We start from the raw sequence: 26,322 nt of genomic DNA on the forward strand, positions 1-26,322 counted from the left end.
TAGGCGTTATACCGATCCAGAGACCATGTTCCAATCTAGACAGATATAAGTGAACCAACAAAGATAAAAATCGTACAAGCTTCTTATTATACAGGAATGATTGTGTCTGTCAATAATGATTACAGATGGAAAACCTATCTGAAGAAGCTATGGTGTTCGCTGAAGTTTCCAGTCCTTATGAACTGTGAAAATAGCTTCCAATAGTGTTGCAGCACCAACATCTGTTTTTTTTAAGTACCGACTTTCTTCTCAGACCTTTTCACCTTGCGAATAAAATAACTGAATTTGGAGAGAAACTATGGAGATGAACCATTTTTAAAAATTTATTTACACAGGGTCACATCACAAGGGTTGTGTAAACAAGTTTAAAGGAAGATACTTGATATTTTTAAAAAGAGAAGATTTGCCTCCCCTCCCTGGTTAAGAATTAAGCAGCAATTCTCAGGTCGTTTTTCTTCCCTCCAGCGACTCTAAAATTCAGTGCAAAGAGTTGGTTTAAAGGGTTGATGAGTCAAGGCTGGGGCTGAGACAACTTGAAAAACACAAGCGGATGAAGAATTGAGAACTTTGTTTGCATGTTCATCTCTGATTTAAACCCAAATGTCATAAAAAAAATCCTGGGAAGGAAGGAAGGAAGGAGGGAGGGAAGGAAAGAAGAAAGGAAGGAGAGAGGGAGGGAGGGAGGGAGGAAGGAAGTGAAGGAGGGGCAATGAGAAGGAAAGAAGGAAGGAAGGAAAAGAGAAGGAGGAAGGGAAGGAAGGAGGGAAGGAAGGAAGCGAAAGAGGGAGGGAGGGCAATGAGAAGGAAGGAAGGAGGGAAGAGGGGGAAGGAAGAAGGAGAAAGGGAGGGAAGAAGAAGAGGGAGGGAGGGAGGGAGGAAGAAGAGGGAGGGAGGGAAAAGATGCAGGAAAGAAGGGGAAGGAAAGAAGGAGAAAGGGAGGGAGGGAAAAGATGGCGGGAAGAAGGAGAAGGAAGGAAGGAAGGGAGGGAGGGAGGGAGGGAAGGGAAAAGGTGGAGGGAAGAAGGGGAAGGAAAGAAGAAAGGAAGGAGAGAGGGAGGGAGGGAGGAAGGAAGGAAGTGAAGGAGGGGCAATGAGAAGGAAGGAAGGAAAAGAGAAGGAGGAAGGGAAGGAAAGGAGGGAAGGAGGGAAGGAAGGAGAAAGGGAGGGGGGAAAAGATGGCGGGAAGAAGGAGAAGGAAGGAAGGGAGGGAGGGAGGGAGGGAGGGAGAAAGAGGGAGGGGGAGGAAGAAAACGAAGGAAGGAAGGAAGGGGAAAAAGAAGGGAAGGAAATGTCAGGAAACAGGCAAGAATATGCCAAACCAGTTTCGCACTCCCAAATAATTGCTAACATAAAACCAAACCAAACATCCCCCCCCACCCCAAAACCTACAGTAGCTTAAAAATATCTTTTATTTCAGCGTTGTCTAACTAGCTCTCTTCATACCCTGGACTAAATAGACCTATGATCCCCAGCCGTAGCGCCAGAGCCGCCGGTTGAGCTTCGGAGCGCCACCCGTCAGGAGTACTGGGATGCTTTTGTGTAAGAGAGAACCACGGATGCCAGCAACGCCCAAAACCTAGGCTGACGTCGCACCATGGCCTTCGAACCTCAAAAGGTGTCCAGGGGCAGGAATGCATTATTTTTCAAGCCAGCCTGGGACGTCGTCACGCAAAGACACGCCCACACATCCGATGCGCAGTTCTGTCCGTCCGTCACCCCGGAAGGGAAGTCAAAACGATTCTGGGTTTGTCATGTCAGGTTTGAAAGGGGAAAAAAGCATCAGAGAAAATGTGGACGCCTTAGATCAGGTCTGGTCTACATCACAGGATGCAGCCCGTAACATTAGTTTGCTAGCGTAAGGCACTCTCTGCTTTAGCCTGTGTGTGTGTGTGTGTGTGTGTGTGTGTGTAAGAGCAGGGAGGGGTCCAAACTAGAAGTCAAAAATCATGCAAGTCAAAAGTAAGACGCCCCCTCTGAAACGGCGGTTTCTTGCTGGGTCAGCAACAGCTCCTGATGCTCCACTGACTTCCATGCCTTCTGTTACGCTCACGTCAAGTCCGTCCGGCGTTAGCCCTCCACTTCTGACGGTCGTATTTGACAGACACGATGAGGAAAAGCAGCAGGGTGATGCCCTGGATCACCGCCAGGAGGAAAAAGTAGTAGTTTAAATGGCAACCGTTGATGTTACCTGCGAGGGAGACAAGAGACGGAGTAAGATGCTGACCGGGAAGCAGAAAGCAAGGAGATGGGTTTTGTTGTCTAGGGATGGAGCCTGGGAAGTTAGACCATGTCCCAGAAGGAAAAGGTTGGGACTCACCTAAGGTGGACAGATATGAAAAAAAGAAGAGAAAAGAAAAAGAGGAGAGGAAGAGAAGAGAAGAGAAGAGAAGAGAAGAGAAGAGAAGAGAAGAGAAGAGAAGAGAAGAGAAGAGAAGAGAAGAGAAGAGAAGAGAAGAGAAGAGAAGAGAAGAGAAGAGAAGAGAAGGGAGAGGAGAGGAGAGGAGAGGAGAGGAGAGGAGAGGAGAGGAGAGGAGAGGAGAGGAGAGGAGGAGAGGAAGGAAGGAAGGAAGGAAGGAAGGAAGGAAGGAAGGAAGGAAGGAAGGAAGGAAGGATGGATTTCCTGACATTTAGGGCCAAATCAGACCCTTTCAGCACAATCAAAACGTATTAAGTATTTCCTTTGCTTAAGAAACTACTGAATTTTGTCAGTTCGCTGGTCACACCCTTGTCAAGGTGAAGCCTCTTTTCTTTGCAAGCATTAATTCAATTAAACCCAATTTAAATCAGAGGCGAGAACCACACTGAAGCTCTTCCAACTGACACTTAAAAACAGGATATATATTTCCCCTGAAAAGCACAAGGGCTTATAAAACTGCCTCTCCCCCCCCCCCCACACACACACTTTTACGGATCAGACTGTGCAGGCCATAAAAATCTTTTTCTCGCACGCACAAGGCAGAAGTAATTTTAACTGTTTTTTAGAGGAATGCTGGCTGGCAATTTCGGGGTCTTGCAGATGGGTGAAGGAGAGGATTTGAGCCTGATCGATGCATTGGGAAAATAATTGCCCATCCGAGCATCTGTATGGCTCTTCTCGCTGAATCAGTTTCTTGCCTGATTTGAGAAGGTCCTGAGAACTTTTATGCACCCCCCTCCCCCCCCCCCGCAAAAAAAACCACCCTTCCCCATTAGCTCATTTAGTGAGGTGGAGCGTTTCCATGCTATGTACTAAGTTGGGTCTTGCTCAACTGGTTCCCTGAGATTTCAGAGGAGAATCTGTTTTATTTCAGGGTTCCTTTAACTTACAATCCCCATTGGGACCTGAATTTGCTAAAAATCAGAATCAGAATAGAAAGGGACCCTGGAGGTCTCCTAGTCCAGCCCCCTACTCAAACAGGAGAACCTATACCGTCTCAGACAGGTGAATGTCTAGTCTCTTCTTTAAAATCTCCAGTGATGGACCACCCACGATTTCTGGTGGCAAGCCATTCCACTAGTTCAGGGATGTCCAATCTTGGCAACTTTAAGTCCTGTGGACTTCAATTCCTAGAATTCCCCAGCCAGCCATGTTGGCTGGAGAATTCTGGGAGTTGAAGTCCTCAAGTCTTAAAGTTGCCAAGATTGGACACCCCTGATTGTCCTCACTGTCAGGAAGTTTCTCCTCAATTCCAGGTTGCTTCTCTCCTTGATTAGTTTCCATCCGTTGGTTCTCGTCCTGCCTTCTTTGGCGCTTTGGAAAACAAGTTGACCCCTCTCTTCTTTGTGGCAGCCCCTCAAATACTGGAAGCCTGCTATCATGTCCCCCTTAGTCCTTCTTTTCTCCAGACCGGCCATTCCCAAATCCTACTTCCAGAATGCTCCAGCCCTGGAAGTTTTTAAGAAGAGACTGGACCCCCAAGGTCCCTTCCAACTTTTTTATTTTTTTTATTATTATTATTATTATTATTATTATTATTATTATTATTATTATTATTATTATTATTATTATTATTATTATTATTATTATTATTATTATTATTATTATTATTATTATTATTTTCCAAAGTGCCTGAGGTTAGAACAAGAAATAACAGATGGAAGACTATCAAAGAGAGATCCAACGTAGAGTTAAGGAGGAATTTCCTGAGAGTGGAGAACAATTAATCAGTGGAGGGGGTTGGGCTAGATGATCTCCCAAGTTCCCTTCCAATTTTTTATTATTGTTATTGTTGTTTTGTTGTTGCTGCTGTTGTTATTCATATAAAAGGTAAACTTGAATATGGTTTTCTGCCTGCATAAGAGGCAATAAGAGATAACTGACCCAAATCTGCGTGATTACTCATCCAACCGATTGATTTGAGGGATACCAACTCCAAAAGTCCGGAGCCCACGAAAGAGCCAATTCCAGAAAAAAAGAAGAAGAGACCCATAATTGCACTTTGCATGGATTTGGGAGCAGCGGAATAGGCGAATTCCAAACCTGGAACAAAAAAAAAGAGAAGACAGACAGACGGAAAACGGTTAGTTCGCAAGCTAACTTCAACAGAAAGATTCTCTGCCTCTTTATTCTCGGGACGACGATGAAGCAATGGATTTTCTAGACATTTAAAATGTATTTGCCTCTTAATTCGTTTGCGTCGCAGGTTTTATCCTGTGCTTGGTGGGTGTTCTCACCACTCGACAAGGGCGGTTTTGGCTTCTGTGCTTGGAAATTCGAAACGGGGCAGCCTCTGATGTCCAAAACTTAGGCGCCAGGCACATAAATGTTTTTTTTTAAATTGAAAAGTTTTACAGTACATTTTTGAATACAAAACCCCTCCCCTCCCCCTCCCCTCTCCCCAAACCTCCCCAACTCTCCCCTCCCCTCCCCCCCTCCCCGACTTCCCAGAGCTAAATACAGGGTATAAAAATACAAACAAACATAATCTAAAATATGCAAACAACAATAAAATATTAAATTCTATCGCACTTTAACTCTTAATAAAATAACTACAAGCTAGTTATACATCATATAAATCCACTACTTATTCAAATGCTAAGTGAAACTTTTTAGTCCCATATTTATTCTGGATATAATCAATCCATCTTCTCCACTCCACAATATATCTCTGTTGCAATTGGTCTTTCAAATACGCTGGGATCTTTGCCATTTCCGCCAAATTGGAAACTTTTAAAGTCCATTCTTCTATAGTCGGCAGTTCTTCCTTCTTCCAATATTGCGCTACTAAAAGTCTCGCTGCCGTAATTAAATTCAACATCAACTTAGTGTCCACAACGGTAGTATCTGTGATAATACCCAATAAAAACAGTTGCGGACAAAACTTTATCCTTTTCTTGAATATTTTTTGCATATTCCACCAAATTTTAATCCAAAAAGCTTTAACCCTTTTACAAGTCCACCATATATGAAAATACGTTGTGTAAGTTGTGCCTCTCAGCATCCCAAACCTCTGGAAATTCTGCCCTCTCGTGGTCAACACGCAGCTACAACTCACAAAGTAGGCTTGTAGCCGTCGACCCATTGATTGCCTCCAAAAAACGAGGTCTCGTGTTTTTTTTTCCAGATGAAGCCTCTTCAGAATTCAGAAAGAAGCAGAAGTCCTGAACTTTCTAAATCTGAATCGCCCTGGAGAAGAGAGGACAACACATGGCTTGCTCCATGCTGCAAGGAACGAAAGAATAAGGAACAGGAGAGTCCTATTCTCAACCCAGAATTCAAAATCTAAAAAACCAAAACCCAATTCCTATCTGCACTCCCACCAAGCCTTAAAGGTTGCCTCTGGAGGCTTTCTCAAGCAAATGGCCAAATTGCCATTTCAAATGTGTCCAGAGGGGGGAAAAAGAAATAATTCAACGTTACGAGTGGAAAATAACGCCAGCTGCTGTATTGAATTTTAATCAAGCCTGAAGACCAGTAATGCGATCGTTCTTGTGTACCGCTCACATTTTAGAACGAGCGACACAGAGGGAGACCCACACGACACTCCAGTGTGCACGTTCCTCGTCTAGGGAGATGGTCTTTTTGCAGATCACATGTTTATTTTTCTGCACCCTGCTCTTATTGATTTTTACAAGGAACTCAAGCCGGTGAACACCTCCAATGCGCCGTCTTCCTCCTAGTTTACTCACAGCCAACAAACCTGAGTGGTGAGTTGGGCTGAGAGAGAAGGGCTGGCCCAAGATCACCCACCTGGCTTTTATGCCTAAGGTGGAACTAGAATTCCCAGTCTCCTGGTGATGGGCCAAAATCACCCAGCCAACCTTCAGGCCTAAGGCAGAACTAGAACTCCTAGTCTCCTGGTGATTGGGCCAAAGTCATCCAACTGGCTTTCACGCCCAAGATGGGACTAGAACTCCCAGTTTCATGCCTAAAGGGGGACTAGAACTCACAGACACCCACTTTCTAGCCTGGAGCCTTAACCATGAGACCAAACTGGGCCTCTGAATGTGGATCTAGTCTTCACCAGGGTTCGATCCAGCATCTTTGCCCCAGCTGCTGCTCTGCAATATTTGGTTTCTAGACTCAAAAACGCCCAACTCCTGCCTGTAAAACTGGAGGCGAGTTTGTCCTTGCTAGCAAAAGCCCACGAAAGGACCCCGGAGAAACCAAGTTGATCGGAATTGATTGAGTCCCACGGTGAGAACACGGCTATGATTTAATTAGAAGACAAGGCGATATGAGTGCTATGCGAAAGAGTGAGAGGCTGGTGGCTTTTTTTTTTCCTAATGAACCTAAAATGTGTGTGAAACAGTCCAGAAAATGAGATTTTACGGCCACGCACACACCTCCCGTTTGCAGGTTGCACCAAAAGTCGGAGGGGAGGAGAGGAACACACAGGGAGAAGAAGAAAAGAAAAAAATCAATCGCGGGTGATGAGCCTGGATATTGATGCACCAGCAAAGAAGCCACCACACCCTTGTTTATTCAAGCCACGATATTTTTTTTTAAAAAAAAAATCTACCAAGAACACCCTAGAGGCCGTCCAACAATCTGGCTGCTTCCCTGGAGTTAAATCCTGGTTTGGGCCAATATTAGTTTGTAAGTAATGTGTTTGCACCTCAAACCTGGGCTTTTTATGGGCTCCAGACCACATCCAGCCCTTTGGCTGCCCCTGTCAGGCCCACGTGAGATCAGTCAGGAATCAGAAATCAAATGTAAATAAGTGTTTGAGGGCTCCTCGGTGCTCTCTGAGCTTGGTGGCTTTCTCGCAGACATTTCATGACCCAACTAAGGGAACATCATCAGTACCAGAAGAGAGTGAGGTTGGAGGAGGAGGAGGAGGAGGAGGAAGAGGAGGAGGAGGAGGAAGAGGAGGAGGAGGATGACAACGACAACTCTGGGGTCCTCGGTCCTCTCTGAGTTTGGTTGTTTTCCTGCAGACATTTCATGACCCAACTAGGGTACATCATCAGTACTAGAAGAGAGTGAGGTTGGAGGAGGAGGAGGAGGAGGAGGAGGAGGAGGAGGAGGAAGAGGAAGAGGAGGACGACGACTCTGGGGTCCTTGGTCCTCTCTGAGTTTGGTGGTTTTCTCACAGACATTTCATGACCCAACTAGGGTACATCATCAGTACTAGAAGAGAGTGAGGTTGGAGGAGGAGGAGGAGGAGGAGGAGGAGGAGGAGGAGGAGGAGGAGGAAGAGGAGGAGGAGGACGACGACTCTGGGGTCCTCGGTCCTCTCTGAGTTTGGTGGTTTTCTCGCAGACATTTCATGACCCAACTAGGGTACATCATCAGTACTAGAAGAGAGTGAGGTTTGTGGAAAAAAGGAGGAGGAGGAGGAGGAGGAGGAGGAGGAGGAGGAGGAGGAGGAGGAGGAGGAGGAGAAGAACTGGGGTCCTTGGTGCTCTCTGAACCTGACTGGTTTTTTGCAAGCATTTCATGGCCAACTAGGGAACATCATCAGTACTAGAAGGGAGTGAGGTTGGAGGAGGAGGAGGAAGACAACTCTGGGGTCCTCGGTCTTCTCTGAGTTTGGTTGTTTTCCTGCAGACGTTTCATGACCCAAATTCAATAACATCCTCATAACTAACTGTATGCCATGCACGTAATTGAGCAGAATTACGTTCAGCCTATTGGTTTGGCCCTCCGCAGCAGTCCCGCTTTCTCATGTAGCCCCTTAGGAGAATTAATTGCCCACTTCTGCCTCAGAGAAATGTACTGATGCAGCCAATTGGATTACTCAATGAAAACTGCCTAAACTAACCGTGGTTCAGGACCGAGGCAGTTGGCCCTAGATTACCTGCTCAGATTCTCCAAAGATTGCAAAGAGATTTGCAAATCTCTGGTCTTTTCGGCTAGGGAATTATAGACTGAATGACGAGGCTTAAGGGGTGCCTGTATTCCTCTTACACACGCAACATTTGAAACCTACCTGCAATGCTGGCTAAGATTTCACTGATTCCGATCAGAATATACTGAGGGACCTGCCACCAGACGGACATGTCGGCTGCGTGATAGATTGTCATCCCAATCTTCTGATCAATTATTTTGGTCTTGACTCTTCTTAGCCGGTCGCTTTCCAATATTCCTGGAAGGAAAAACATGCAAGAAATGACTCGCAATCTGCGACATCTCTCCGAGGTTCCACGTTGTCCCTGACCTCACACTTAATTTAATTTAATTTGTACTTGTGTACAAAGCATTGCGGTTTTGATTGCACAGTGCTCGCCCTGATTGGTCATCCTGTTTAGGATTGACCGTGCAATAATCCAAATCATCAGGAAGAGAATAAGATGGGTTTAGCCCCCTCTGACGCCCACAGATGTTAAACCATTGGTGAAGATTTCAAGATGATTGAAAATTTTGGTTGGTCAAAAAAACGTTCTCCCATTACTGGTGGTTCCCAGTTAGTGACTGCCTCATTTTGCAACCGTATGAAGTTAAAAAAATAACTTTATAATGAAAGCTTACATGGATGACCTTCGCAGGTCTATAAAGCAAAGGAAAGCTGTAAGTGCAGTCTCGGTTTCACTTAGTGACCACTTTGGTTAATGCCCAAGTTGCCAGTCGTTAAATCTAACAGTGAAAGTTGTTAATTAGAGCAACCTTAGAAATGTAGCTGCTAAAAGTCTTGTTTCTAAGCAGAGATCTAGATCAGGACGCCATGTCCCAAAGATGCTTTTTCACAAGGCAACTGGACTTCCATTCCCCACCATCCAGGTAGAACTGAAGAAGCTTCAGGGATGAGAAGCGAAACGTCTTCAAAGGAAAAAAAACAAGGAAGTCTAGTTGCCTTTGCGAAAAAGCATCTTTGGGACAATCTTGACCTGGACAACTGAGAATCTCCATAGACATCATGACACCATATCGACTGCCTGGTCCAGTGGTGGCACTCCATAGTCCAAAATCCTGTGCCTTACCTGCAGCAAACGCAGAGCACATGACGAAGAACATCCCCAACGCAATTCTCTTCAGCGAGGAAGGAAGGAGCCCCTTCTTCTTCAAGATGGGGTCCACCACTTTGTCTTTGAGGGGGATGAGGATGAGGATCAGCACAGCATCAAACATGGTTAGCCAAGCAGCGGGGAACTGGGGTGGAGAGACAGAGATTTATTTTTATTTTTTATTTTAATTCCATTGATATCCCGCCCTTCTCCGAAGACTCAGGGCGGCTTACAAGCTTAGCAGTAGCCTTCATTCTATGTATATGCCTGCTTATTAGGGCTTTCACACACACCCCATGCGGCATTATTACAAAGTCAGCTTAATTGCCCCCAACAATCTGGGTCCTCATTTTACCTACCTCGGAAGGATGGAAGGCTGAGTCAACCTTGAGCCTGGTGGGACTCGAACCTGCACTAATTGCAGGCAGCTGGTGTTACTTAAGGAGGCATTAGCCCACTGCTACACCAAGGCTCTATAAAGGCAACAACCCAAACTCAGCCATCTAGTCCTCAACGCGGGACCCCTGTTCTGTGCAGATGGACCCCATGTTGCTTGTTGAGGAACATCAACCCAACGTCAGCAAGGATTAATGTGTGTGAGAGAGCAGAACCTACGATTTACAGAATAAGAGAAGAGCAAACGTGGAAGGGACCTTGGAGGTCATCTAGTCCAGCCCCCTGCTCAGGCAGGAAACCCTATACCACTTCAGACAAAGGGCTGTCCAATCTCTTCTTAAAAGCCTCCAGTGATGAAGCACTCACAACTTCTGGAGGCAAACCATTCCACTTTTATCCCTATGGCCTCCTGGCTTTGGAGAACATCTGCTAAGTCCTTGGCTCTGCCAGCCAACTTCCCAGGAACTAAAAACAAAATCCTGCCAGCAGAGAAATTAAAATTCTCTGAGATGCAGAAACTGTAAACTCATTAAGTATCTGTCTTCATCAACCCACAAGCGGAGAAGAACGACAGTTTCACGAGGGATCATAGGTTAAACCATGAGCGCACATGGTCTGCATAGAAAAATCGTTCCTAAAAGAGTTATTTACACAAAAACCGTGCTGAGATCTGCTCTCATCCTCTCTCTGTTGTTGCAGACCTTCTGCAGATGCCTTGCTCTTCATTAAAATTCCACCTTGCGAGGTTTTGACCCAGGTCAAGCCGACATACCCTTAGCCGCTAGCAAAAAGATACTTGCTCCTCTGTAATCACCAGAATAGTTCAAGAGGGGAAGGGTGGAAAAAGTCCCAATTAAACAGGAAAGCCTCACCAGGATCTCCAATGTTGGTTTTGTTTTTTTGTTTTTTTGGAAAACTGTGATTACTCTAATGATGAAATATTCATGCCAAACAAAGTGCACCAGGAATGCTGAAATGGGCAAAACAGGAGTATGTGATCGGTCGACTGATGGAACAGGCATTCCAATGGATTTGGGGGGAGAGGGTCCTTCTCCAATTGGAGATGTTTTGACCTTCGCTTTTGAGGATTGATCTCTGGGATTTCACAGACACAACGGCCCTGGGACCACTCGGGAGACCCGAAGGGACACATGGAAAGGCATTTGGGGAGCTCCGGATGGCTCCCGACCTTCGCTCCTTCCGACGCGACCTAAAAACATATCTGTTTGAGCAATCCGGTCTGGTCTGACGGGTTCTGTTGTAATTATTGTTTTAAGGTAACTTATCTTCTGCATTTGGGCAAAATTAGGGTTTAATTTGTTTTCAATATCTGTATTTGTGCATTCTGATATTTATGTCACTGTTCACCGCCCTGAGTCCTTAGGGAGAAGGGCGGTATACAAATCAAATCAATAAATCAATAAATCAATAAATCAATAAACAAACAAACAAACAAACAAACAAACCCTATTTTTAGCACTGCACCAAAAGTCCAATTGCTTAAGCTAGTTAGAAAACATAGAACTTAGAATAAAAGGGTTGGAAGGACCTTCGAGGTCCTCTAGTCCAACCCCCTGTTCAAGCAGGAGATCCCATAGCAAATGGCTGTCCAATCTCTTCTTCAAAACCTCCAAAGTTGGAGCACCCACAACCTCTGGAGGCAAGTCGTTCCTCTGATTAATTGTTCTCACCGTCAGGAAGTTTCTCCTTAGTTCCAGGTGGCTTCTCTCCTTGATGAGTTTCCATCCGTTGCTTCTTGTCCTGCCTTCAGGTGCTTTGGAGAATAGATTGACCCCCTCTTCTCTGTGACAGTCCTTCAAATAATGGAAGACTGTGTGTGTATAGATATAGTTTGTTTATAGCTTTGGTTTACAAAGGAAAACTATACAAACCAAGGCCACACTTGGCATAGTGCATCCAGTTTTGGTTGCCACAATGTAAAAAAGTTGTTGAGACTCTAGAAAGAGCGCAGAGAAGAGCAACAAAGATGATCAGGGGACTGGAGGCTAAAACATAGAAGGAACGGTTGCAGGAATTGGGTATGTGTAGTTTAATGAAGAGAAGGACGAGGGGGGACATGATAGCAGTCTTCCAGTATCTCGGGGGCTGCCCCAAAGAAGAGGGAGTCAATCTATTCTCCAAAGCGCCTGAAGGCGGGACAAGAAGCAACGGATGGAAACTGATCAAAGAGAGAAGCAACCTAGAACTAAGGAGGAATTACCTGACAGTTAGAACAATTAACCAGTGGAACAACTCCAAGGTCCCTTCCAACTCTACTCTACTTCTACTCTACTCTACTCTTACTCTATTCCAGGGGTGTCAAACTCAATTTCATTGAGGGCCGCATCAGCACTGCGGTTGCCCTCAGGGGGCTGGGAGGGTGTGGCCTGGGTGGGCGTGGCCTGCTGGGTGGGCGTGGCTAGAGTGGGTATGGCCTACTAGGTGGGCGTGGCCAGCTCTACATCGTTGTCATCAAGGGTGCCTATGGGGGCCTGGGCAGGAGTGGGAGAGATCTGAGGGTCTCTGGCAGAAGGAGGGTCTCTGGGCCAGGGCCAAGGCAGTGGGGGCCGTTCCCTCACTGTTTCCAGCATGGCTTCGCGGGCCACATGAAACCACTTCGCGGGCCGGATCCGGCCCCCGGGCCTTGTGTTTGACATGTCTGCTCTATTCCACTCAATATTCTATTCTATTCTGTTCTGTTCTGTTCTGTTCTGTTCTGATCTATCCTATCCTATCCTATCCTATTCTAAATATTCTATAATATTCCATTCTATTCCATTCCATTCCACATTCTATTATGTTCTGTTCCGTTCCATTCTATTGTAGTCTAGTCTAGTCTGGTCTGTCTAGTCTAGTCTAGTCCATTCAATAAGGTAAGGCTGGCCAGATGCTCCATCCGTGGAGGTTTTCAAGAAGAGACTGGACAGCCATTTGTCCTGAATGGTAGAGTGTCTCCTGCTTGAGTAGGGGCTGGACTAGAAGATCTCCAAGGTCCCTTCCGACTGTCCCAAAGGTGCTCTTTCAAGAGGCAACCTGGATGACTGAGAATCTGCATAGATGTCCCTTCCAACTCTTGTTACCCTGTTTTCACTTCGTGGCTCACCGCGTGGGCGCTTGTCGTGCTGTTGAACGTGCTGTTGGAAAACTGTGGGATTTTCAAATGGAGACTCTGGAGGACGTAGGTGGTCTGCATCTGTGAAGTCAAAAGGATTTATGGCTCAGCAGCTTTCTTTACAAAGCCCAGCAGGATCAAACCCTCTTTGTCAATGGCTTGGAAGCAGCCGATCAACTTTAGCCTGACCAACCAACTCATACCCCAAAATTAAATGTATTTCTCCCATCTTTCAGATGATCTGTTGCCTTCTTTAAAAAGCCACAGTTGAGCTCCCCTATTATTTACTTGTTAAATTTATCTAGCTGCCTGTCTTAACCTGCTATTTTAACTCAATTTAGAGCCCCCAACACAAGCACACACACACACAGGTGACTCTGGGCCACTAAGAAGGAACAGAAACAAATAAATCATAAAAGCATGTGAGCCAAAGAATAAATCACAAATACAGCCACTGCTGTTAGTCCCCATCTCTTCAACCTAGTAGTTTATATATTTTTATTTATTAAGCAAATTTATCTGGCTGCTCAACTTACTCACAGTTGACTCTGGGCCGCTTATAGAAATAAAATCCCAAATATTGAACCCAACCAACTCGGGACCAGGTCCAGCCTCCGATCCTGTGGCCGTGTAGTCCCAAGCAAAAAAGCACAGAACAAGATCAAGCCCCTAGTCCTCATGCACAGAAAGAACACCTCAGAGTCCGCCTGAGCAAAGCCAGAGTCGTTAAAGACATTTTTTTTCCCACCATAGGGATCGATTCCAGGGCTCTAACTTTGACCAGGATTCCCTAGCACTGACCTAGCATGGATCGTGGTCGATTAGAATCAGTCACCAAGTTAACTCAGCTTTTTGCAAAATAAATAAATAAGGGGTTATGCCCAGAAAGGCAGATTCTGAAGTTTTCTTTCTGTGCACGAGGACGAGGAACTGGAAATTTGTTTTGAAAGCGAAGGGATTTGGATCAGGCTAATGTCTAATTTGCTGCACCCACCTACCGGTTTGCATATAAGTGTTCTGTACCAGCCTGCTACCGGCCCTGCAGAAAAGGCAGGGACAACCCCTTTTACAAGAAGGCAAGAGGCTGGAATTACGCCTGCCAAATTTATTGCTACAAAAACAAATAGAACAAGACACGAACCAAGAAACAGGAGCTTTTCAAGCGGTTGCCTTCAGCAAACCAGCCCTCCCACGCATTCCCCTTTTAAACAGTTCAGGGCGTGGCTTCTCTCTGCCTCCTTCCGAGCAGCCCCATTGCCTTCTTCTGTTTACTCCTGATTGACTGCCTCCTGCGTCGGGCGTCCTTGAACAGGGCCAGCTGTGGGTCATCTTCATCCACGCTGTCAGGCTCACACAGCTGGGTCTGCGTCGTGACCAGGTGAGAGGGGCCTGGCTGAGGGCTCTCATCAAGCTGTCCAACCCCCTCAGCAAGCTCTTCAACACCCCCCTCCTCCTCCTCCTCTGAGTCGTCCGACCCAACTGCCGAACCCACAGGCTGACCCTGAATCACAACAATAAGGTTGTGCCACCTGGAAAATAATCCAAAAGAAACCACGTTTTATCCGCCCACCTGAAAGTAGACGGTCCAGTACGGGATGAGAGCCAAAAAGACGGGGATGATTTTGACCAAGGCTTTGACGTCTTCCACTTTGTCTTCTCGGAAAGGACCCCCGTGGGAAGTCTTGGCTGCTTCAAAAAGGCTGTCCCTTGAAGGCTGAGGCTGGTGAAAGATCCCCTGGGTGCCCCTTCAGAAAGAAAAGGAAGGCTTATTCCGTGGTTTCTTCCCGGCAGCATCACCCAAAGACTTTGGAGCCGGCTGTTTTTTAAGGCTGTTGGGGCCAAATCTTTGGGGGTCCCAAAGCGGAAGAATCGGTCGACTCAAAGAAGGGCGGGAAGGCACATACTAACTAGTTTTAATATCCTGCTTTTTGGTTAGGGTGCAAATCAAAAATGGAAATTCTTTCAGATTGAAGACAGGTTTTCCCCCCCCACTGGAAAATGTCAAAGGTTTGCACGAAGTTTGTGAAATGCTCTGTATAAAATGGGGTGGGATGGGGAGAAAGGTGAGAAGAAGGATGGAAGGAAGGAAGGAAGGAAGGAAGGAAGGAAGGAAGGAAGGAAGGAAGGAAGGAAGGAAGGAAGGAAAGGTGAGAAGAAGGAAGGAAGGAAGGAAGGAAGGAAGGAAGGAAGGAAGGAAGGAAGGAAGGGAGGAAGGAAGGAAGGAAGGAAGGAAGGAAGGAAGGAAGGAAGGAAGGAAGGAAGGAAGGAAGGAAGGAAGGAAAGGTGGGAAGGAAGGAAGGAAAGGAAAGGAAAGGAAAGGAAAGGAAAGGAAAGGAAAGGAAAGGAAAGGAAAGGAAAGGAAAGGAAAGGAAAGGAAAGGAAAGGAAAGGAAAGAAGGAAGGAAGGAAGGAAGGGGAGGGGGGAATGAGAGAGGGAAGGGAAGGAAGGAAAGTTGGGAGAGGTAACGAGAATGGAAGAGAAGCAAAAGAGAAAGTGGGAAGGAAGGAAAGGGAGGGAGGGGAGAGAAAGGGGGAAAAAGGAAGGGAAGAGAAAGAAAGGGCGCTGCTATTGTATAGTATTTGCCCATCAAAATTTCAAAATTTGTTTTTCGATGCCTTCAAGAACCACAAACACACAAAAAGGCAAGAAAGGAGCTGCTGAAGGCAAAAATGCTTAGCAGAGACTATTTGCTTTCAAGATCCCCAGAAAGCTTGTTTAACAGAGTCTTCCCCTAGATAAAAAGCAACACAAACTTAATGTATCCAGACTCCGGTTTTACACCAACTGTCCAGGGAAAAAGACCCACCCACCCACCCCTCACTTTTACCTACCTGGGGCTGGAAAAACGCTCTGGCTGTTTTCGGTTACAGCAAGAATAAGCCAGGATTCTGAACATGTCGGTGAAAGCGCTGCCATCTGGGGGCTTGGTGATGAAGACGCTCTGGCCACACAGGAGGACCACGAAGGAGACCCCAATGCAAACCGTGGGGATGATGTAGCCGATGCCGAAACTGACATTCTGCTGGATGTACGCGATGCCCCCCAGGGACAAGATGGCTCCCAAATTGATGCTCCAGTAAAACCAGTTAAAGAAACGCCGGGTGGCCTCCGGACCTCGATCCTTCACCTAGAGGAGATTTTTTTCCCCCAGGGAGAAGAAAACTCTATGAGAAAATTATTTATATATACCTGTATATATATTATATATAATATATATAATATCTTTCTTGAAGGACCTGCAGCAGGAACATTTTTACAGGGATAATTTTCATAATGCCACAGAAGAGACCGGAGATATTTCAGGAAGCAAACTTTGAAAGAGCAGGTGCAAATCTCTGCCTCTATAAAAAGCAAACGAGATATGCAAAATAGAATTCCATTTTTAGTCCATAGAGAGCAGAGTTTCCCAACCTTGGACCCTGGCTTTCAATGCCCAGAATCCCCCAGTCAGCCATGGAACGAGTGAGGAAGAAACTCAAGAAAACCTCACCTTGATTCTATTGGGTATAAGAGGAGGGGGAAGAAAGTTTTGGCAGATTTTCAAGATTTTGTTGTTATATCCCATAATAACTAAGTAGCATTCTTGTAATCCAGTGTTTTTCCACCCTGGTGGCTTAACGACATGTGGACTTCAACTACCAGAATTCCCCTGGTAGCGAAGGGAGAAGAAATTGTGATTTACAAGGGTGCTGAGCCCAACATTTCTGTTGCTACATAAGACATTTGTTATGTGAATTTTGCCCCATTTTACGACCTTCCTTGGCACAGATGTTCACTGAGTCATTGCAGTTGTTAAGCTAGTAACACGGTTGTTAAACGAATCTGGCTTCCCCATTGTCTTTACCTGTCAGAAGGTCCCAAAAGTTGATCGCATGACCCCAGGACACGGCAACCATCATGCATAAACACAAGCCAGTCGCCAAGCTTCTGAATTTTGATCATGTGACCACGGGGATGCTGCAACGGTCGTAAATGTGACAAACGGTCATGAAGTCCCTTTTTGCAGTGCTTCTGTAACTTTGAACGGTCACTACACCAACTGTTGTAAGTCGAGGACTGCCTGTATAGCTTTGCTAACACATTGGGCAATTAACCAGTGGAACAGCTTGCCTCCAGAAATTGTGGGCGCTCCATCATTGGAGGTTTTTAAGAAGAGGCTGGACAGTCACTTATCTGAGATAGTATAGGTTCTCCTGCTTGAGCAGGGGGCTGGACTAGAAGACCTCCAAGGTCCCTTCCTATCCTATCCTATCCTATCCTATCCTATCCTATCCTATCCTATCCTATCCTATTGCTTATTTCTATTCTATTCTATTCTATTCTATTCTATTCTATTCTATTCTATTCTATTCTATTCCATTCCATTCCATTCCATTCCATTCCATATTTTCTATTCTATTCTATTCTATTCTATTCTATTCTATTCTATTCTATTCTATTCTATTCTATTCTATTCTATTCTATTCTATTCTATTCCATTCCATTCCATTCCATTCCATATTTTCTATTCTATTCTATTCTATTCTATTCTATTCTATTCTATTCTATTCTATTCTATTCTATTCTATTCTATTCTATTCTATTCTATTCTATTCTATTCTATTCTTCTATTCTATCCTATCGTATTTTTATTCTATTCTATCCTATCCTACTTCATTCCATTCCATATTTTTTGTTCTCTTCTCTTCTATTCCATTCCATGTTTTCTATTCTATTCTGTTCTATTCTATTCTATTTTCTATTCTCTCCAGCAGCTCACAACTAGATAAGCAGGGATTCACACCAGACAAACAATCAAGCAGTAACCTCTACCCTCATCAAAGGACCACCAAGGAGAAAAACCACACCCCAATTGGTGGCTCTTGCTGAGGAATTCTGAGAGTTGAAGTCCACGTATCTTAAAGCAGCCGAAAAGATTGAGAATAGAGAATAAGCCACAGTTTCTTGGGGACTGAGAGCCCAACAGCTGTTACAGGGATATATATCTATTCCCACAGACACACCCTTGGCCCCAAAGCCCCATTTTTCATGACTCATTGGGGCTGCTGTTCTATGACACAGCTGCGAATGAAAAGCCACTACTGTATCTCCCCTCCACAAAAAAAAGGAAGAACATAAAAAATTCAGAACGTTCCTCCAGCGCCAGCTGAATCATCCAGAGACTTGTTTTGCTGTGTTTTGGTTCAATTATGCCATCCCGGCTTGCACAAAAGCCAACGTCCTTAACTAGCAGGCCTTGTTCGTGGCCTCATTAAAAGGTCCACTTTCTGTCTTGGATGCTGTGCCAGCACAGCTGGATGAAGACCAAGAATGGCACCACTGCCATCATCCCTAGCCCTCATTCTTCTGGTTTGCTTAAAACTCTTCGAAGAAAGAAAGACCCATGCAATTCGAGATGTGTAGCCATCTTTCCTTTTCGTAGTGCTCCAGGTTTTAAAAATCTGATAAATGAGATTAGGGGTGTGCGATTTGGGGGGATGGGGAGAGGTGGCTCTGAGTTTTTGCCTGGCATATTAAACATCTGGACTTCTGCGTATCAATCCGTCCTTGACAATCTGGCCCTAGTTAGGATGAAATGTCTTAGATAAGGGAATAGAAGGGGAACTCATCAAATTCATCATAAGCAGGCATATACATAGAATGAAGGCTACTGCTAAGCTTGTAAGCCGCCCTGAGTCTTCGGAGAAGGGCGGGATATAAATGGAATTTAAAAAAAAAAATTGCAAATGACACTAAACTGGCAGGAATAGCCAAACACCCCAGAAGACAAGCTCAGGATCCAAAAAGATCTTGACCAACTTGAACAAGGGGCCCTATCCAACAAAATGAGTTTCAATGTGGAGAAAAGCAAACTTTTACATTTAGGCAGGAAAAATCAAAGGTACAAGTACAGATTGGGCGGGACCTAGCTCAAAAACAGCGACTGTGAGAGGGACCTTGGAGTCCTAGTGGATGATCACTTAACCATGAGCCAGCAGTGTGCAGCAGCAGCCAAAAAAGCTAATACAATCCTGGGTTGCATTAACAGAGGCATAGAATCAAGATCATAGAATTAGTTGTTGTTGTTAGCTGCGAAGTCGTGTCCGACCCATCGCGACCCTATGGACAACGTTCCTCCAGGCCTTCCTGTCCTCTACCAACTTCTGGAGTCCATTTAGGCTCACGCCTCCTGCTTCAGTGACTCCATCCAGCCACCTCATTCTCTGTCATCCCCTTCTTCTCTTGCCCTCAATCTTTCCCAGCATTAGGCTCTTCTCCAGTGAGTCCTTCCTTCTCATTAGGTGGCCAAAGTATTTGAGTCTCAACTTCAGGATCTGGCCCTCTAAAGAGCAGTCAGGGTTGATCTCCTCATAGAATTAGTACCGCTTTATAAAACCCTAGTCAGACTACACCTGGAATACCGCAGCCAATTTTGGTCACCATATCACAAAAAAGATGTTGAGACCTTGGAAAAAATTCAGAGAAGAGCAACTAAGATGATCCAAGGCCTGGAGACTAAAACATACGAAGAACGGCTGCAGGACTTGGGTTTGGCCAGTCCAGGGGTAGGCAACCTCGGCTCTTTTATGACTCATGGACTTCAATTCCCAGAATTCCTGAGTCAGGTGACTCAGGAATTCTGGGAGTTGAAGTCCATGAGTCATAAAAGAGCCGAAGTTGCCTACCCCTGGGCTAGTCTAAAGAAAAGAAGAAACAGAGTACAGAGTCTCTGCTTTGCGTTCTTGGAGAAAAATGCAGTAAGCAAATAAATATACAGGGGATTCTCTTGACCATCATGAATTAAGAAGCGCTCACGCCCCCAGTGTGATGTAGAAAGATTTTGGGCTACTCATCCTTTGCCATTTTTACGTTTCAAGTCAGTTTCATTTCCTTGCAGTGATGGCAGAACTATGAGAAGTCATGGAAGTTTTTTTTTTAAAAAATCACCGTGTGTCAAAGAGAGGAACAGGAAACAAACCATTTTAAAAGAGGAACTTGAAAACAGCTGGAAGAGTGATGAAAAAAAAATCCTCTTTTTCAGCCCATTGGGATGAAACCACTGCATTGCTTAAGTCCACCTATTTGGAACAGGGTGTAAGCGTGTTTCGCTGGTATAATGAAAACAACATCAGGAAAATGAAAAGAGCAATACGTTCATTTTGGAGAGAGAAAAAACAATGAAGGTGTGTCTTGACAAACTTTGGTTGATGGCAGGAGTGTCCAATCTTGGCAACCTTAAGCCTTGTGGATTTCAACTCCCAGAATTCTCCAGCCAACATCCTTCAAGACAGGTGGACTTCAACTCCCACAATTTTAGGAGTTTAAGTCCATGGGTCTTAAAGTTTCCAAGGTTGGACATCCCTGGTTTAGATCTTAGGTCAACAGAGGAAGTTGACTGATGGGAAACAGAAATTTGATTTCATATGCCATTGACTCAGTGCCATGAAGCTGGTGTTGCCCACATACGTCAATTTTCTCCAGAAGGATGTCTCCAAGAATATTTTCCAATGGTGGCCCTATCTAACTAGAGTCCATCCACCTCATCCTCTCCTTCCCTTCCCTTCCATCTTTTCTAGCATCTGAACCTTCTCCAGAGAACTGGGTCTTCGCATAATATAGGACAATTTGAGCCTGATCATTCATGCCTTGAGTGAGAACTGTGGATTTATCTGTTTGATGATCCATTGCTTGTCTTGCTTTGTACCTGGTCTTAGGAATCTTCTCCAACTCCGAAGTTCAAATGTGTCAATCCTCTTTCAATCCTGTTTCCTCAAAGTCCCAAGTTTCATTTGCATAGAGATGGATCTTCCAGATGTTGCTGAATTACGAATCCCGGAATTCCTCATTATCAGCCAGCTGACCAGGAAGGCCATATCAACAACATCTGGAGGACCAAACTCACAATAATAGGCAAATTTTGTGCCTTTCCTGGAACAAACCTTCCCTATTGGTGTCACATGTCTGATTGGTCACAAGGCCACAATTGTGTGCATATCAGGTCAGGGCGATTAGCACAGAGGAAGAATTATATAGAAATTTAGCAGACACAGCATAGTAAGCAAGAGAGAAGAAATTTGCGCACTAGGAAATTTAAGAGGCCAATTTCTTTGTCTTAATATAACACAATGTTTTTTTACACTCAATCAGCTGCCTCCGGAGAACACTTTGATACACATTTTTCAGGTTTCAACTGTTCTCAATCTGGTCCAGGCCAAATGACTTTGACTATAACTCCCATTATCCAAAACGACACCTATTTTAGCCACCCAGAAAGGTATTGCCGCTTAAACAAACCAAACGTAATTTATGTAAATGTATTTCAAAGACATCAGAACTGGGGAAGGATGAGATTGCAAGAAACAGAAGCTAATATATCCAAAAATAGCACAACAAGCACATTCAGGACATATGAATATCTACTATTAACGGGGATAGTTTGGTCTAAAGAGCAGCTGAAAATTCTAATTTTAAATCTGGCCTACTCAGAAATATTTCTTAACCCTCCATTGTCCAAATTCAAAGGCAAGAGAACGGAAGAATCAGGATCTGTTAAAGGAGACCCCCCCCTCATAGACACAGTTTGCCACAGCACCAGAGGGAAGGGTGAGAAACAATGGTTGGAAACCGATCAAGGAGAGAACCAACCTGGATTTAAGGAGAAACTTCCTGACAGAGAGGACAATCAACCAGTGGAACAGCTTACCACCAGAAATCATGGGCGCTCCATCACTGGAGATCTTTAAGAAAAGACTAGCCAATCACCTGTCTGAGATGGCGTAGGTTCTCCTGCTTAAGCGGGGAGGGGGGGAAGGGGCTGGACTAGAAGACCTCCAAGGTCCCTTCCAGCAATATTTCATATATACAAATACAAGTCAAGCACGCCATCCCAGCGTTCTTGAGAGAGATATCAATCCACACCACAATTCAAAGGTGATACTTAGCTCATTCATGGCCCCTAATTCTTGAATTTTCCTTTCTTATCTCCCAATGTGAAGAGCTTTTCAAGCCAACTCCGCAAATCTTCCACCACACCCCCAAATTTGGTGGTGGAGAGGCAAAGAGGAAGGGACAATTGATGGAAAGAGCCATCATGAAGATTAGATGTGGGGAAGCTAATCTCAATAATCCACAAAGCCACAGATTACGGGAGGAGAACCAAGAAAATCCTTTGAGCATCACATGCAACACACCCACAAAACCAGAATGTTTCAAGAATGAGTTGAGGAGGTGGGTATCAACATTAAAAATCAATCACTGCTCATCATTTGAAGGCTAAAAAGCTGCTAACTATCCTTTTAGGCCATTGTTGCATTTAACTTAGCATTGTCCACCCCAACCTTGTTTGAACTGACTATTGTGGCCAAACCTATGAGTTGATGGGTCCCACCAGGTTGGAGAAGACTGATCTTTGCTATAAGCTACCATTTTCCAGATGCTTCTGCAGGCTTGCCAGGAAATGGGGAAGATGATCATAGATATCTAGAGTAGGAAGATTCTATTGATTTATCTTCCCCTCCCCAATTAGTGCAGAAATTCCTATAAGAGCACCCAAGCCTAGGATGGCCCAAACTCTAATGGAACCCATCTTCTTAAGAAACCACCTGGTTTCCTACTTAACTATGGTGTTTCGGCAGGGACCACATCTCCAAGAAGATCTACACCACCAACTAAGACAGTTACAGACAGCAGCAAGGACATACATGAAGCTGTCCAACTGGTCTGCTTGGCCACCCATTTGACAACCCAACCCAAGATTTCATTAGGGAGGAAGACAATGAAGGCTACTCCACCTGATCGGCTCCGAAGGGGGTGATATTGGCCTTGACGGAGCCCACGCTCAGCCCAACCAGCACCAAGCCGACGTAGGAGGCGATGTAACAGTAGGGCGTGGTTCCTTGTGACGGGCACGGGGCAGACGTAACATTACTCTCCACAGGCGTTGAGCAGTTGTCAATGGGTGATAGGTGAAGCTCCCCGCAGAGCCATTGACGGCTTGGAGTGATGGCCATGGCGGGGAAAGCCAGCATGCCCAAGAGATAGACCGCCATACTGACCAAGATGGTGGGGAACTTGCCCAATAGAGCATCAGCCAGCCAGCCCCCAAAAGGGGAGACCAGGTAGGTGATCCCCATGAAGAGGAGGAGGGCCTGGCTGGCCTGGGTCCCCTCCCAGTTGTAAGGAGTTCCATTGAGGAAAAGCACCAGGTTCGAGGTGATGCCATAGAAGGCCACCCTTTCCAGCAGTTCAGCCAGCAGCACTGCAGCGCAGGCCAAGCGCCGTCCATGGAAGATATTGGCTGCGGGGAAGGAGCCGGGTGACCGAACATTGGGGTCTAAGAGTGGGCTTCTCTCATTGGACTCAGCCTCTTGCATTGCTGGTTGGCCAACTCCTCACTCAACGTCTCCTGTTGGGTGACCCAACTGAAAAAACTCCCCCCCTTAGCTCAGAATGAGGGTGTTGCCCCCTACTCAACTCCCCCTCCAACGTCCTCTCTCTTAAGGACCCAGGAACCTCTGGGGTTCCCCCCCCCCGGACCCTCACCCAGTTTTGGCACTCTCCAACCCTTCCACCCCCCCCTCTTGGCAACTTTTAAGCTCCTCGGCTGCTCAGATCCCTTCTTAGGAGCTAAAGAACGAAGGGGGGGCTGACTTCCAAGAGCCGACTCACCCCCCGTACCCCGAAACTTTTCAATTAAACCCCGCTTCCAAACCCAACTCTTCCCCAAGTGGGATTCGAACCCGTAACCTCACGCTTTCGGGGGCTCTTCCGAGGCGCGCCAGATTCTCTCTCTCTCTCCCCGCCCCCCCTACCAACTACCTCACTAGAAAAGCCCGGCGCTGGCCGCCGTTCTCACAGCCTTCTCCCCCTCCCGCCGTCGTTTCTGCCGGCCGCCACTTCGCCTCCTCCTCGCTTGGGAATGCCCAGGTTCTTCTAAAGCCCGCCTCTTTCGGCCCGGGCCGCGCTCGCTGATTGGCCACGGCGCGCCGTCGCTCACAGCTCCCCCCTGATTTGCTGGTGGAAGACACTTCCGGGTTCTTGCTTTCGCTGCAAAAGAATAAACTCAAAAATTGCAAGCGCGCCTTTCGGGTGGAATTCGGAGTCGGTCCGGATCAGAGGCGGCTTTGTTCCAAACTCCAGTGCCTTCCTCTCTGGTTCTTTATTTTATTTTATTTTTTTTGGACTTCTTTTTCCCCCCCACCCCACACCCCCCAAGAGGACCATCCGAGAGACTGAGCAACAGAGCACGCCCAAAGCGAGTCACGGGTTTTTTGTCACGTGCAAACATGTTGCAATGCTTAAGCATGCTTTGGAAAGCGGGGGGGGGGCGGGAGGCGTGCGGATGTTTGGAACCTTTATTGTCAAAGTACAACATGTGTACATTGAGATTAGCTGAGCCTCCCCCTGTGCTCTCTCTCCCCCCAACACACAGTGACAACAAACCCTCCATCCCACCACACTATGGTTAAAGGTTTATTATTATTTCTGCCCGGAGTGACCGGCTCTGGGTGCAGATGGCCGGAATGGGGCGGCTGGGCTTCCACCCAGCTGTTGGATAGTCCCGCAAAGAAGCGAAACTCTCAATGAGTCGCTTTCGTTTCTTGCTGTCGGCGCAGTTTTGTTTCCTTGCTGTTTTGGGATGGGGGAAAGGCGGTTGCCGTTTCAGGGTGTTGTAAGGCTACAGATTCCAGAAGTGTTCTAAGCATTTAAGGAGCAATGAAATAATGCAAGTCAAATGGCCCAACGACAGCCAGAATGCGATTATCTCAAACCTAAAAAAAAGAAGTGAACGTACTCGTACACGCATGGCTATTAATTGACAAGTTTGTGTATGTACATAACGAGAAGAAAGAATAAAATACGGAATGTCGCAATAACAGGAAGAAAAGTACAACAGTAGTGGAATAAAACGACATAAAATGCCAGTCAGGTCATAACCTCAAGCAGAACATTGCACAATTCAGAGTCCAATAACATTTTTTTTTTCCTGGAATCTGAATCATTGTTATTGTTAGCATTCCAAGATTAATGGCAAGATTTATGATTTTCTCCGCAATCAATCCAGCTTTCTCTATCCTGAGCATCCCCAGGGGTGTTGAACTGCCTTGCCCATGTTGGCTGGGGACGATAGACTTTGTACTTCACAGCCCCCAAGCTGTAGCCCATGCCTGCCTTCCTGAGGCAAAAGAGGGTTTAGACTTGAGATGTCAGATGATAAAACCGCTTCTTTATATTTCAAGAGATAAGTTGAGAAGATCTTGCTTTACATCAAAAGCTAGCTGCTATCTCTCTCTCTTCTAGGGGGAGAAAAAAATCCCTCAAATGCAGATAGTGGTGAGACTGAAAGAAATCAGAGTTTTTAAGGAAACTCACAGCCAGCATTTTGGTTGTTTGGTTTCCAGTTTCTTTCTGACATCTGTCATTCACAAGAGAGAAAATCCTGCTTGCCTTTGACAGGTAGTAAATACATTGACAGCCGTTGCTAAAAAATATTGATCAGGCTACTGTATCAATAATTTCTGTTCCCGCTGCTTAAGGTGGCTTGCAAGAGAATAATAAAACAGGCTTAAATAAAGCCAAGGGAATTATCCATGCAAATGCGTGTGTGTGTTTGCTTCTGCTGCTAAGGAGACCTGAAAGGGATTGAGGAATTGAGAAATGTGGGGCTGGGGAATTGTGGGAGTTGAAGTCCACGTATCTTAAAACTGCCTAGGCTGAGAAATAATAATCTTCTAGGCTACTAAAAAAATATATACTTCTGCAACCATTTCAGCTCAATACAATATTTCTTTTCAAGAGACAAGAAAGAACACACAGTAGAATATCTTCTACTTAACACAGGGCACTTTTTTTTGGAGTTTCTTTGAATTTGATCTCCAACCCATGCATACATTCTACAGTCTATATAGTATGATATCTATCTATTTTTATGATTCTGATTCTGTCTCTATATCAATCATTTATCACCTCTCCACCGATATTTATCTATGATTCTATCTTATCATCTTATCATCTATTTATATGATTCTATCTCAATATCTCAAAAGGGACGTGGTGGCTCAGTGGGTTAGGACGCTGAGCTTGTCAATCAGAAGGTTGGCAGTTTGGCGGGTCAAATCCTGAGTGCCGCGTAACAGAGTGAGCGCCTGTTACTCATCCCAGCTTCTGCCAACCTAGCAGTTTGAAAGCACGTAAAAATGCAAGTAGAAAAATAGGGACCGCTACGGTGGGAAGGTAACAGCGTTCCGTGCGCCTTTGGCATCTAGTCATGCCAGCCACATGACCACGGAGACGTCCTCGGACAAGCGCCGGCTCTTCGGCTTTGAAACGGAGATGAGCACCGGCCCCTAGAGTCGGAAACGACTAGCACGCATGTGCGGGGGAACCTTTACCTTTACCTAACTCAATATCAATTATTTATTTATCTATCCACCAATCATTTATCTATCTTTATGATTCTGATTCTATTC

At 45.5% G+C, this 26,322-nt stretch overlaps 1 protein-coding gene across 1 annotated transcript; it reads right to left on the reverse strand.

The window, feature by feature from the left end:
• Window positions 1-303: 303 nt before the first annotated feature.
• Window positions 304-24,059, reverse strand: SLC15A4 (solute carrier family 15 member 4). The gene is made up of 8 exons (XM_081338933.1): window positions 22,645-24,059; window positions 15,706-16,001; window positions 14,445-14,619; window positions 12,866-12,955; window positions 9,343-9,511; window positions 8,355-8,510; window positions 4,301-4,459; window positions 304-2,188 (listed from the first exon to the last, which is right to left on the reverse strand). Exons 1-8 carry the CDS (start codon window positions 23,224-23,226, stop codon window positions 2,052-2,054), a joined length of 1,764 nt encoding a protein of 587 aa, XP_081195059.1. The 5' UTR covers window positions 23,227-24,059; the 3' UTR covers window positions 304-2,051.
• Between the last annotated feature and the right edge of the window lie 2,263 nt (window positions 24,060-26,322).

The sequence above is a fragment of the Vipera berus genome (assembly GCF_964194415.1).
Source record: "Vipera berus genome assembly, chromosome: 14".
NCBI classification, from domain to species: domain Eukaryota; kingdom Metazoa; phylum Chordata; class Lepidosauria; order Squamata; family Viperidae; genus Vipera; species Vipera berus.